The 14,480-nt window shown below is 47.7% G+C and overlaps 2 protein-coding genes across 2 annotated transcripts in view; both read right to left on the bottom strand.

The window, feature by feature from the left end:
• Window positions 1-1,288: 1,288 nt before the first annotated feature.
• The window catches only part of LOC136405149 (zinc finger protein 343-like), an 87,768-nt gene continuing 74,576 nt past the window's right edge, over window positions 1,289-14,480 (bottom strand). Inside the window, exons 4-5 of the mRNA XM_066384219.1 lie at window positions 8,958-9,084; window positions 1,289-5,976 (exon numbers count right to left, since the gene is read on the bottom strand). Coding sequence (XP_066240316.1) covers window positions 4,079-5,976; window positions 8,958-9,084 — 2,025 coding nt within the window. The 3' untranslated portion in view covers window positions 1,289-4,078. The remainder of the gene's footprint in view (window positions 5,977-8,957; window positions 9,085-14,480) is intronic.
• LOC136405148 (zinc finger protein 343-like) overlaps window positions 2,535-14,480 on the bottom strand; it is a 140,919-nt gene continuing 128,973 nt past the window's right edge. Inside the window, exon 7 of the mRNA XM_066384218.1 lies at window positions 2,535-2,555. The gene's annotated coding sequence lies outside the window, so the exon portion shown is untranslated. The remainder of the gene's footprint in view (window positions 2,556-14,480) is intronic.

Here is a 14,480-nt window from a genome sequence, read left to right on the forward strand (position 1 = left end):
TCGCTACTGTATCGTGACTTTACATTTATCACCAAATCTTTGGCCACACTCATCACAAAGGAACAAATTCTCCATTGACAAGTGCACTTCAGGGTGTCTGAGGAGGTGTGACTTAAGTGTGAAGCCTCGCCCACACTGCCTGCAAACGTAGGGCTTCTCCCCTGAAATGGCCACCTTGTCTGTCATAATGCTAATTCCAGACTGCAGACTTGTTCGTGCTCACTGCACCTCACAGCTCCGGATCTCAGGGTTTCTAATTCCTTCCTTTCAGAGATGAGAAGCATCAATTCTTTATTCCAGTACCTCAGTTGTTTATAGATTTCTTTCTCATATTTGGAACTGTCCATTTGGGCTCCATGGGCTCAGGGAAGGAGGAGTAGGAAAGGTAGCGACCAAAGCACCAGACCAGGGACTAAGGAACAACAGCTGGGGTATGACGAAGCTGTTTTGGACAAATTAGTAGGATGACGTCTTTTAGCAAGAACCGTGGATTGGAGAGCTGAGGTGACTTGGCATTGCAGCTGCATTGATGGGTCTTTAAACCCATGAGGACCTAACAGACACAAAGCAATGATTCATGATGGGAAGAGTGGTCACAGTTAAAAGACCTGCATTTAGAATATAGAATACAAAATGTCTGTGAAACTGCCGAACTTGAAAATACCGTTAATGGACAGTGATGTCTTGATGGGGTTGGGAGGTATTCAGCAGAGACCTAAGTAGAGATTAGGAAGAAGAAAACCCAGGAGATGGAGCCTTCACTGCAGCCAATGGGAGTCATCATTTAGGAGAAGCAGCCATCCAGAGCTTGGTGACCTGGGAAGTCCCTCCTCTCTGGAACCTCGATCACATTCTCCATGCAAAGCCTCAAGATTCCCCAACAAGTCTACTAAATTTATTTGGGGCTTATTTATTTCTCAGGGGTTGGATTCATGCAGGAAACCTGGGCTGTGAATGTGAACTCTTTTCCAGATGCATGTGTGACTAAGGGGCACAGACTGAGCTCATGAAAGACTTTCCTGGAACAGAAGGACAAGAAAACACGAGGATGAACTGTGTATGAAAATTGTAAAGCTGGTGGCCCCGGACATGGCCATGCAGATGCAGGTTCACACTGGATTCTGGCAGAAGGTAAAGGAACAGTGGAGACAGAAAATGATGGGTCATTCTGTTTATTAGTCTCGTAACAGAGGAGCAAACAGGCAGTGGAGACAGCTTCCCTCTCACTCAAGGCTCCCAAACCCAGGCTCATTCTCAGGCTCTACAGGAGTCCTGGGCCCCACACAAAACTCAGCAGGGCTCCCAAACACCTCACCACTCCCTCTCTCCCTATGCACTCTCCACCAAAAACAGTCTGGGGAAAAAAAAACATTCTCCAGCCAAGAACAAAAAACAATCGCCCCTCCCAAGGAGGAAGGCAATCCAGTTCGCAATCTACTTCCCTGAGGGCAGCACCTGCATCCTTCCATACACTATACACACAGGGCGCTGCCCCAACACAAAGGAGCAACCTAGAAACATCTGTTTACCCAACAAACACAAAAGTGGTCATTCTTAGGTTACTTAAATGAAACCTTTTATTTCTTTATTCCATTTAGAAAGAGTAAAAAAATAAAGAAATGTCTATTTAGCAGTTAGTGTCATCCTCACTCTCACACAGAGGAGGGGGGAGGGCTCAAGACTTCTGAAAGCCCCTCAAAGGTGACTGACAACTGAGATAGTGATTCCTGGGATCAAGAATGTCCTCATGGCCTGACCAGGTGGCGGTGCAGTAGACAGAGCGTTGGCCTGGGATGCAGCGGACCCAGGTTCGAGACACTGAGGTCATCAGCTTGACAGCGGGCTCATCTGGTTTGAGCAAAAGCTCACCAGTTTGGACCCAAGGTCGCTGGCTCGAGCAAGGGGTTACTCAGTCTGCTGAAGGATCGTGGTCAAGTCACATATGAGAAAGCAATCAATGAACAACTATTCTCATCTCTCTCCATTCTTGTCTGTCTGTCCCTGTCTATCCGTCTGACTCTCTGTTCCTGTAAAAAAAAAAAAAAAAAAAGTCCTCTTGGAAGGTAGAGGAGAAACAACAGGATAAAGCTCCACCCACAAACCCTGCCCACTTCTCTCTTCTCCCTGAGTGTCCCATGGTGCACTGTGAGGTGTGACTGATTGCTAAAGCTTCTCACAGAACCCCTCCCAGGCCACCTGAAGTTTCTCCAACTGTAGTGTAGTAGTGCATCCCAGTCGGAACTACCAGCGTAGTGTTGCGGTGAACAAAGCTACTCAAAACACAAATTCATTGCAAGGGGAGGAGGGAGAGGCCTGCGGGGGACAGGCAATGACGACCTCCGGAGCCCTTTTCTCACATCTTTTATTGAGCAGAGGACAAAACTTCTTGACAAGAACAAAGGCAACAGGATTATAGAAGAGGAAGGTCAGGTAATAAGTGGAAAGAATGCATGAATAAGGAACTTTTTCCTAAAGTGAAGAAAGGGCTAGTATGGGTCACAACATTCTTTTTCTTTTGCTAATTAACAAGTCCATGGGTAGGAAACATCAAGAACCTCTAGGCTACTTTTCTAAAGTCCCTTCAGGAGCATTTCTCTGTGTCCGCACAGGTCACTCACTCAGAGTGCTGGTGTCGCTTCCAAAACACATTCACTCAGGACTGTTAACTAAAGTTTCCCAATCAGGTCATAGAGGGTTCAAGTTACATGGCTGGTTGCTTACAATGCAGCTGTTCTAGGATGTATCCTGAGGTGAGCTTTTCCCTGGTCTATGCCCATTCATCTCACACACAAAGAACTTATACGCTAGCATTTGTGAGGGTGGTATATGGTCACAGCTGTGACTGTACTCCTTTTACACTTAAGATGTCTGAAAGTACAGTCCCCACAGAGACAATGGATGTACAATTGAGTGGTTTATTAGTGAGTGAAAGCTGGAATGGGCAGAGAAAGGAGCTTACCTGCAGTGTCTTCACAAATGCAATCTCACGGGCACCTCTGGATCCAGGATAACTGTCTAAACCCCAGTCAAGGGGTAAGGTTTTGTATCCCCATCTCAATCAGCCATTGAACAGGAAACACCTGTGTGAAGAGACCAATCTCTGTGGCTGAGAGAAGGTCCTATAGAAGAACTGATCACCATGGCCAACATCAGCAGTTATCAGCAGCTGCAGGAGTGTGGGTCCTAAGGTGATCTGAGCAGAGCTCCACAGGATCCCCACTGAGGACCTCCCCATGGCATGAGAACAAGAATGCATGATCACAGGATCCCTGTTCACTTCCCTGCAAACACATGGCCCCTCTGTGAGTATGCCCTCATGGGCCAGCCTGTTGGCCACTGGCTGTTCAGTCAATGTTGATGTATTGCTAACGCCTCACCCACAGTCCCTGCACACACGGTTACTGATTAAGTGCCTCCTCCTTGTGCAATGGGGGCTGACTTATAACTAGAGCTACCTGCATGCTGCATGAATGTGACGCCTCTGGTGCATGTGTCCTTGGTGCCTGATGACAGGCAACAGATCCCTGCAGGTTCACTACGACACACACACACACACGCAGTCTTGTGTTCTGCTGGTGTAAGAAGAGGTCTCACTGATTGCTGCTTTTTGTGTTTTTATTCGAACAGAGACAGAGCCAGAGAGAGGGACTGATAGAAACAGACAGGAAGGGAGAGATGAGAAGCACCAATTCTTCGTTGTGGTTCCTTAGTTGTTCACTGATTGCTTTTTTATATGTGCCTTGACCAGGGGGCTACAGCAGACCGAGTAATCTCTTGCTGAAGCCAGCAACCTCAGGGTTTTGAAACTGAGCACTCCGTGTCCCGGTCCGACGCTGTATCCACTGTGCCACCCACCACCTGGTCAGGCGGTTGCTGAAGTCTTGACAAAGGTCTCCGTACACGGAAACCTTCCCTTCTCCATGTGTCCTCAGGTGTCCTATGACATGTGACGTGCACCTAAAGCTTCACCCACATTCTCTACAAATATCACACTTGTCCTTCGATATGTTTTCTACTGATTAAGGAGTGCTGCTTTCCAGCTAACGCCTCGTCCACACTCAACACACATAAAAGGATTCTACCCCGAGTGAGTTCTCAGGTGTCTACTGAGGGTTGACTTATCACCAAATCCTCGTCCACACTCAGGGCACACGAAGGGCTTCTCCCCTGTGTGGGTCCTCTGGTGTGTTATGAGAGTTGCCTTATAACCAAATCCTCGTCCACACTCTGGGCACATGAAGGGCTTCTCCCCTGAGTGAGTCCTCTGATGTATCCTAAAGTTTGACTTATAAACAAATCCTCGGCCACACTCTGGGCACATGAAGGGCTTCTCCCCCGAGTGAGTCCACGCATGCCTCTTGAGTTTTGAATTAACAATAAATCCTCGTCCACACTCTGGGCACACAAAGGGTTTGTCCCCTGAGTGAGTCCTCTGGTGTGCCCTGAGGGTTGACTTATAACCAAATCCTCGTCCGCACTCTGGGCACATGAAGGGCTTCTCCCCTGAGTGAGTCCTCTGGTGTATCCTGAGGGCTGACTTATAAGCAAATCCTCGTCCACACTCTGGGCACACGAAGGACTTCTCCCCTAAGTGAGTCATCTGGTGTCCCCTGAGCAGTGACTCACGACTAAATCCTAGAAAACACTCAGGGCACACAAAGGGTTTCTCCATCCAATGAGTCCTCAGGTGTCTCCTGAGGGCATAATTATCACGAAATCCTCGTCTGCACTCAGGGCACACGTAGGGGTTCTCCCCTGAGTGAGTCCTCTGGTGTTTATTGAGGTTTGACTTATAACGAAATCTTCGTCCACAATCAGAGCACACGAAAGGCTTCTCCTTTGAGTGAGACATCTGGTGTCTCCTGAGATGGGAGTTGATACAAAATCCTCGTCCGCACTCTGGGCACACGAAGGAATTTTTCCCTGAATGAGTCATCTGGTGTTTCCTGAGGAGTGACTCGCAAGTAAATCTTACAAAACACTCAGGGCACACAAAGAGCTTCTCCCTTGAGTGAGTCATCAGATGTCTCCTCAGGACCATATTGTCACAAAATCCTTTTTTGCACTCAGGGCACACGTAGGGCTTCTCCCCTGAGTGAATCCTCTGGTGTATCCTGAGGTTTGACTTTTCAAGAAATCCTCGTCCACACTCAGCGCACTTGTGGGGCTTTTCACCCGAGTGAATCCTCTGGTGTCTCTTGAGTTTTGACTTAAAAGCAAATCCTCGTCCACAATCCGGGCACACGAAAGGCTTGTCCCCAGAGTGAGTCCTCTGGTGTGTCCTGAGGGTTGAGTTATCTTCAAATTCTCGTCCACACTCTGTGCACAAGAAGGGCTTCTCCCCCGAGTGAGTTATCTGCTGTTTTGTGACTTTTGATTTATCACCAAATCTTTGGCCACATTCATCACAAAGAAATGGATTCTTCATCGAAGAGTGCACCTCAGGGTGTCTGAGGAGGTGGGACTGAAGTGTGAGGCTCCGCCCACACTGCCTGCAAATACAGCGCTTCCCCCCTGAGAGGGTCACCCTTTCTGTCCTAACGTTTGATTCCAGGCTGCAGTCAAGATCAAACTCAATACACTTCACGGCTCCAGATCTCGGGTTTTCCAATTTCTTCCTCCTCTTGTCTGTCTGCACAGGGCTTACCCCTTGGGCTGAGCTGGGCTCTATTTCTAGCACCGTATGATCTTCCCTGGAAGGTCCTCGGGGTGGGCTGTGGAATGTGCCTGAGGTTTCCCTCTCCTCTGTCCTCACAAACAAAGGTCTCAAGCCATCTTTTCTACTTCCACCTTCTGTATTTTCCTTCCAACAACTCTGAGAAAAAGATGTCCGCTCCTGATGCCACAGGCCTGAATCCCCTGGAAAAAAGTCACACATGTCCGTGCACATGGGAAGCACTTCTTGGCTGGGCAGTGGCTCCCGGGAGAAGGCCAGAAGACAGGAGGTATGATGGTCCATTTTTAACTTTGATTCTGCTGGAGAAAGAAAGTTTGGTCAGAGAAGCCCCAACATACCTGCAGGGAGTCCCCCCTTCTCTCAGGTAAACTAGGGCCCTCCTGCCACACCTGTTATTAATCATATGTGTACAACATCATTTGTTTCCACAAATGATTTCTTTAGGTTCCATTTCTACACAGTCCCTTTTCTATGGCAATCCAGTGGAACCATCCTAGAAACATCTTCTACATGTCACTCAGACTGGGTGCCTTCCAGGTAAGCAATCTGCCCTGTAAATACCTTCAATACCACCAGCTGTTTCTTTCTAGTAAGTCAGCCAAGCCAAGACCCTCCCACTGATGCCCTGTTTACACTTCTGTTGTGTTTGGGGTGACAGTTTCTATGACCAATGTGGAAATCACTTTAACAACTTTACTTATAAAAAAAAAAAAACCCAAAAATGAACACATAAAAAGTTACTTGATCAGGAGGGCTTCCAAACACAAGAAATGGTACATTACACAGGGGTTGAACAGAGTGTATATCAACTGAATCTGAATTTCACCCTACGCATCTGCAAACAAATACGAAAAGAAATAATTTCTAAGTATTAAGTTCTCTACTAGGTACTGTGACTCCTGTCATGGACAAGAAAGACACAGTTCATCCTCTCATGATTTTGAAACCCACACCTTGTCCAATCTAATCACACTTGGCAACAGGATTTGCTTGGGCCAACAGAGATTGGTGAAAAGTTACTGCCACGTTGAAACACATTTTTAAAAGCCACATGTGGTTTTCTCATTGCTGGTTTCCCCTTTCTTTTTTAAAAATCTGAAACCCAGCCTGACCAGGCGCTGGCGCAGTGTAATCAGACTAGTATGCGGAGAACTGAGGTTCAAAACCCCGAGGTCGCCAGCTTCAGAGCAGATTCATCTTTGAACCAGGCCCACAGGCTCGAGCCCAAGGTGGCTGGCTTGAGCAAAAAGTCACACGCTCCACTGTCAACCCCGCCCCGGGTCAAGGCATATGACAAACAAATTAATGAACTAAGATGCAGCAAGAAAGAATTGATGCTCTTCATCTCTTTCTCTTCCTGTCTGTCTGTCCCTATCTGTTCCTCTTTCTGTCTCTTTCTGTCTCTGTCATACACACAAAAAAATACCAGCTCCAAATAGAGGCTGGTTCTTTTGCCCAAGATTTCAGAGCCGAAAGAGCTGATAAAGAGGCAACAGAAGAAAGCGTCGACCTGGAAATGCTGAGGTCGCCGGTACAAAACCCTGGGCTTGCTTGGTCAAGGCACATATGGGAGTTGATGCTTCCAGCTCCTCCCCCCTCCTCTCTCTCTGTCTCTCTCTCCCTCTCTGTCTCTCTTTCTCCCTCTCTCTCTCCTCTCTAAAAATGAATAAATAAAATTAAAAAAAAAAAAAAAAGAGACACATCTTAGAACAAAAGATACACATAGATTGAAGGTAAAAGGATGGAAGAGGCAACAGAAGACATGAGCATTGGGCCCTGGCCTGTGCTCTCAGTGCTAGAGCGTTGGCCTGGCATGTAGGTGTCCCGGGTTTGATCTCTGGTCAGGGTAACAGGAGAAGCGACCATCTGCTTCTCTACCCCTGTCCATCTATCTCCCTTCTCTCCCTCAGTCTCTCTCTTCTCCTCCTACAGCCATGACTCAGATAAAGGAAGGGAGACCCAGATGCTGAGGATGGCTCCATGGCCTCGCCTCCAACACAAAAATAGCTCTGTTGCCAAGCAACAAAGCAACGGCCCAAGAGGGGCAGAGCATCACTGGTTCAGGTATTGCAGGTTGATCCCCATCGGGGCCCAAGCGGGAGTTTTTCTCACTGACTCACTGCTTCTCACTTAAGAAAACATTAAAAAAAATTTTATAGTTTCATTACATGTGAAATACTTTGAAAGATTACATGAGATAAGATTGTGAATTTCACCCATTCATGTCTACCTTTTTAAAAATGTAGTTACTAGAAAAATTTAAATCATCCCTGTGGCTCACTCTGTATTTTTTTTTTTTTCACTCTGTATTTGCACGGCACAGCACTGACCTAGAACAAGGGGTGGGAGAAATAGAGCTCGAGACCTATTTCATCCTCCCCTCTCTCTCTGTATAGTTGACAGGCTCAGGAGAGTTTTTAAATTGTTCACAAGATGGAAACAAGTCAAAAGAATGATAGTTCATGACACATAAAACTGATATAAAATTCTAACTTTGGTGTCCAAAGAAAAAGTCTTCCCGGGACACAATCACACTCATTCATCCCCGTACCGTCCTGGCTACTGAGGATGACAGGGAGAGTTCAGAGCAGTTAGAGATCGCATCGCCCACAAAACACCTAAAATAGCTATTCTCTGGCCCTTTTCAGAGAAAGTGGACAACGGCTGACTCAGGGTAATGTTGCAATCAAAAGTATTTATCAACCTAGGACTAAAGAATCAATGTAAGTTTTTAAATAAGAGAAAAACATAGCGTATAGAACACAAACCTCTGTTGGTTGCAGAAGGCGTTACTCTCTACTCTCCCACGTGCAAACTGCATTTCCAGTCCCACCGGACTCCTTACAATTCCTTACCCCTGGGAGGAACATCCCTTCTTTAATGTCTTAGCGCCAACATGTCTCTACCTTAAATGCTATTATTTCTTTTCACACATAGAGTCTAACTGGCACCACATTATGTCTTTGGTGACATGTTACCTCCTCATTGATTTAATATTCAGTTCTCCAGCATATCACAATCGATACTCCTTTATCCTGCTTCATTGGATCATTCTTTTTGACTAGGAAGTGCTTATCACTGTATAATGTACCATCCTATCCCTGCACGGGATGCTTCTTCTTTCTTATTGGTCTCAATACATCACGATAGGTAAGCCCTCATGGGCAGGGGCTGCTATTCCCTCACTTCTGTGTGGCTCTAAGTGTCTAGAACATCTTCTGTCCCACGGTAGGGGGTCCATCCCGCTACCGCAGTAAGGAAGGACAGAACACAGCCTCACCCAGCGAGAGCAGGTTCCTGATGTTCTCCAGCATCACTTCCTTGTACAGGCTCCTCTGCGCAGGGCTCAGCCTCCTCCATTCCGCCTTTGTGAAGACCACAGCCACATCCCTGAACGTGATTGGTACCTATTAACAAGCAATCTGTTAATGAACAGCAAGTCACCATCAATTTTCCAAGCACAATGAGTAAATCTCGTGACAGGGAAGGTTCTGGAGCTACAAAACCTTGTTCCAGTTCTTTCCCTACTACACAGTTCTATGCACCAAATTCTAATGGCCGCAACCACGGCTTTGTATTAAAATTTAAGAAGCGAAAAGCTGACGTATAAACCCATTTCTCAGCCCTAAATATTTGATTCTTTGGAGAAGTGATTTGTAAATCAATTTGAAACTTGTCCTGACCAAGCAGTGGCAAAGTGGATAGAGCAGAGAACTAGGGCGCGGAGGACCCAGGTTGGAAAAATTGATGTTGCCGTCTTGAGAGCAGGCTCATCGGGCTGGAGCATCAGCTCAATAGCATGAGTGCAGGGTTGCAGGCTTGAGCTTAGTGTCATAGACATGACCCCATGGTCACTGGGTTGAGCAGAGTCACTGACTTGAGCAAGGGGTCACTCGCTCTGCTGTAGCTCCCACCTCAAAGCAGAAGTGAGGAAGCAATGATTGAACAGTAAGGTTGTACGATGAAGAACTGATGCTTCTCATCTCCCTGCCTTCCTGTGTGTCCCTATCAGTCCCTCTCTGACTCTCCATCTGTGTCAAAAAAAAAAAAAATTGAAACCAGAAGGAAGGCTCAGAAAGCTTACTTTGAGGACACACTATGAAAGATTTTGAGATGGAAGAGTTCTAGGTGGGCAGAAAAGTTCAAATTTGAAAGAGACTTGGTGTCCATAGTTTATCGTCCAACACACACACAATGTCCAGGGACAATGTAACTCAGCACAGAACTGGAAAGTTGTTTTCACTTTGCATAACAGGGAAATTTATTTAGACTTCTTCTCATTCTCATATTCGTATGTTCTCTCTTATTTTCTGCATCCCAGTCCGACACTCTATCCACTGCGCCACTGTCTGGTCAGTGTTCTCTCTTATTTTCTTTCTCACCCTGTATCTCTCCCCTTCAATACACTTTCTTTGTTAAAATAACCTTACATAAAATAAAATGAAAAAGAATCAATGCAATGATTAACACACCAAAGAAACATCGACTGGGCTGTAGCTCTACACAACATCACCAGACAAAAAAAGAAAAAGGTCAGCCTGAGTCTTAGAGTAATACCTACTTAAAACAACAGACTAAAAAAGAAAGAAAAAAAGAAAGAATTGTAAATATATACAAATTCTTAGGTTTCATTTCTTTTCTTTTCTTTTTTTTTCATTTTTCCGAAGCTGGAAACGGGGAGACAGTCAGACAGACTCCCGCATGCACCCGACCGGGATCCACCCGGCATGCCCACCAGGGGGCGATGCTCTGCCCATCTGGGGTGTCGCTCTGTTGCATCCAGAGCCATTCTAGCGCCTGAGGCAGAGGCCACAGAGAGGTTTCATTTCTTTAACCCTGCCAGCATGAGTTTTGTTTCAGGGCATGCGGCAGGTGACCAACTACAAAGGAATGTCCGATGAAGTCATGGACGGTTGAAACAGCTGACGACTGAAAATGCATCACCACCTGTAATTAGTGGAAAAGCACCCCTGCACCAAGCGATAGCGGCAGCCAATCAGCAGATGCCCCGCTAATCTTCCTACTTCCCTAGACCTAGCCTGAAAACAAGGCCTAAGTCCATACCCGTAGCTGGGGCTGCTCTCCTTACGAGACAGGCCGCCAGGTTTCCTTTCATTAAAGCTTGTTAGGCCTGACCTGTGGTGGCGCAGTGGATAAAGCATCGACTTGGAAATGCTGAGGCCGCCGGTTCGAAACCCTGGGCTTGCCTGGTCAAGGCACATATGGGGGAGTTGATGCTTCCAGCTCCTCCCCCCTTCTCTCTGTCTCTCTCATCTCTAAAGTGAATTAAAAAAAAAAAATTAAAGCCTGTTACTCTGGTCTTTCAGACTCCGATTGATTCTCTCATTTGGTACCAAAACCCGGGACAGGGTACTAACTGCCTAGTCGATCCCTGTTTGCCGTCAAAACTTACAACCAGGGAAGCAGTGGGCAGCGGCAGATCGTGCAGGGCTTACTCCCTGATTCTGTTTGGACGTGTAATTGTGGGTTGATTGGCCGGCGGCCTGACCCTGTCCCGAACCCCTGCCGAACCAGAGGTAGGAAATTTCTTTGAGGTCTTCCTATCCCCGCGGGGTCCTTGTGCCTCCTACCCGTCCCCGGCCCAGGGTCCTGCTTCAGGAGGACTCTCGTTTAAGTAGCCTGTCTCATTTCTCATTTTCTCAAAAACATAGAGGTCTAGTCAGGTCACTCGTTCTCATTAGAACCGAGGTCTCGGTGAGGACTGGTCGCCTCACGTTCTACTCATTTCACAGGAATACTTGAGGGAGTCTGAGGACACTCTTCTCCCTCCTTATTCTCAGCCCATCATGGGCACCTCCCCATCACGACCCTCAGAGGCTACAACCCCAGGCTTTCTCTTAAAAACCTCGTCAAGGCCCTGGCCGGTTGGCTCAGTGGTAGAGCATCGGCCTGGCGTGCAGGGGTCCTGGGTTCGATTCCCGGCCAGGGCACACAGGAGAAGCGTCCATTTGCTTCTCCACCCCCCCTCCTTCCTCTCTGTCTCTCTCTTCCCCTCCCGCAGCCGAGGCTCCATTAGAGCAAAGATGGCCCGGGCGCTGGGGATGGCTCCTTGGCCTCTGCCCCAGGCGCTAGAGTGGCTCTGGTCGCGGCAGAGCGACGCCCCGGAGGGGCAGAGCATTGCCCGCTGGTGGGCAGAGCATCGCCCCTGGTGGGCGTGCCGGGTGGATCCCGGTCGGGCGCATGCGGGAGTCTGTCTGACTGTCTCTCCCCATTTCCAGCTTCAAAAAAAACCCCAAAAAAACAAAAAAAAAAACAAAAAAAACCCATCAGGGGCTTATCACCTCATACAAGACTTATGCCTAATCAATGAGGTGGTAGTTCCCCTCCACCCAGTAGTCCCTAATCTCTAAAGGTTACTGTCACACATTCCCTCAGACACCACTCACTTCACGGTCCTGGACCTCAAGAATGACTTCTTTACCATTCCTCTACACCCTGACTCTTACTTTCTGTTTGCCTTTACTTGGATTGACCTGGACACTAATGCAGCCCAGCAACTTACATGGACTGTCTAACCCCAGGGGATCAAAAACAGCCCACACCTGTGTAGGCAGGCACTAGCTCAGGATTTAGCAGCATGCAATCTCAAAACTAGTACTGTCTTACAATATGTAGATGACCTACTCCTCTGCAGCACCTCCCTGCCTGCTTCAAGGAGACACAGAGCAGCCCTTATTAACTTCCTCACCTCTGCTCAGGCTGAACTTCACTCTCAGTCCCTAGTCTATCTGGGCATCATCTTAACCCCCACCACCCGAGGTCTCACCCTAGATCGAATTCAGACCCTCCACATTCTCCAACCACCTACCACCGTGGATCAAATCCTTTCTTTCTTCGGTCTATTAGGCTTTTTTAGGCACTGGATTCCCAACTTTGCTCCCTTAGCCAATCACCTCAACGAGATCTCCTGAGCATGGCCTTTTAAGGTCTGTAATAACCGAGAGGAACAGGAAAAGGCAGACAGCCCAAAGGAGATCAGGCAAAAAATACCAACTCTTGGCAGCTGACCTTAAGGTCTCCAACGCCCCTAAGGGCCCTCGTAGAACTTGACCAGGGTACTGCTTCCAGTGTAGAAAGAAAAGTCATTGAGCAAAAGCCTGTCCGGCTCCTCAGCCCCAGCCAAAGCCTTGTCCTCACTGTGGGGAAACAGGGACACTGGAAGGTAGACTGCCCCCTCACTCCTCTAAGGGAGAGTTCTGTCTCTTCTAGCCCTACCGCAGTCACCTGTGACCTAACCTTGCCTAGCCTGCTGGCACTTAACATGGCTAACTAAAGGTGGCCAGGGCTGTCGGCCCCATCTCACATCACCATCAAAGAGCCTAGGGTAGCCATCCAAGAAGCAGGTAAGTTTATTTCATTTCTTATACACAGAGGGGCCACTTACTCTGCCTTACCCAAATATTCGGGTCCTGCTTATCCCTTAAAGACCTCTGTTGTGGGTGTTGATGGTCTTATTTCCTCCCTATTGGCCACAGATCCACTGCCTTGTCTAATGCATGGTGTCTCCTTTGCACACTCTTTTTTTCCTCCTGCCTTAATGTCCTATGCCAATTTTAGGCTGGAACCTACTCTCCAAATTCAAAGTCTCTCTCTCTCTTTTCACTTCCCCTCCTCAGAGTCGGCCCTGTTACTGCTTCTAGGCCAGCCAGATTTGCCCAATTCTGCTATAAATTTATCTCTACCACCCAGCATAGTGAATCCCAAGGTTCTCCTCCTCACTACACCCACAGAGGTAAAACTTCCGGGAAAGGCCCCCTAGTATCATGTCTCCAGGTTAAAGAAAACAGAAGCTCCATCTCCACACATGCCTACGAATGACCCTTCCAGACAACCCAAATCATCACCTAAATGCACCTATTCCCCCTCAGGGTCCACCAAGGTCAGACTAATTAAAATCTGAAAGAAGAAGAGGAACAGCCTGAGCTGAGAGTAACTATGATCACCCCCTGACAAGAGACAGGATGGAGATTCAAGCTTGCTCTATTCTTTCTTATCTCCTTACCCTTAAAGGCATACTCTGCCCCCATACCCTCCCTCTTGGAATCCTCACCTCTAGAGAGCTCTCTTAATCTTATTAAAATCTCGTAGTCAACACTAATTCCTACTATGCTGCCAGCTGCTGGATATGTCTGTCCATGTCATCTTCAGCTTACTCAGCTCTCCCTATTCCTCTTAATACTCATCTCCTTCACACCACTCTTAGGTACAAGATTCAGAGAGGGGCCACCTGCTGTGAGAGAGTCGGCACTCTCATAGGAGATTATCCCACTTCAGCTGCAAACTGAGCAAACAAACTATACTAAACCTACAGTTCTCAGCTTGACAAACTCCTTCCACAGCCCTTTCCAACCAAGGACTCACACCTATCAATCGTCCCTTGGGACCAGTTCTACAAGAGGACACGGGGGGAAAAAAAACACCCTGTCCAGCCTACCTGGACAGGGCCCCAAACTGTTATCCTATCCACCTCCACCACCATCAAAGTGGAAGGAGACTCACACTGACTGGACTTACCTCTCCCACATGAAGCCTTATCCCACCCATACCCCTAAAACCTACATCTCCACCCCCACAGGTCCTCTGTCTCTCAAAATCTCCACATGTTCCTTTTATTCAAGAAGAACCAGACCAGTCCATCCCACAATGCTCCTCAAGAGGCCATATCCTGCCATACCGCCCAGTCCAGCAGGCACTCCCAACAGGCAACTGCCAATTACCACCTTGCCAGATTCTTCTATTCTTCCTTCTCCAGGCCTCCGAGGACCTCTCCTGGTTGAGGCCT

Source organism: Saccopteryx leptura, chromosome 5 (genome assembly GCF_036850995.1).
Source record: "Saccopteryx leptura isolate mSacLep1 chromosome 5, mSacLep1_pri_phased_curated, whole genome shotgun sequence".
NCBI lineage: Eukaryota > Metazoa > Chordata > Mammalia > Chiroptera > Emballonuridae > Saccopteryx > Saccopteryx leptura.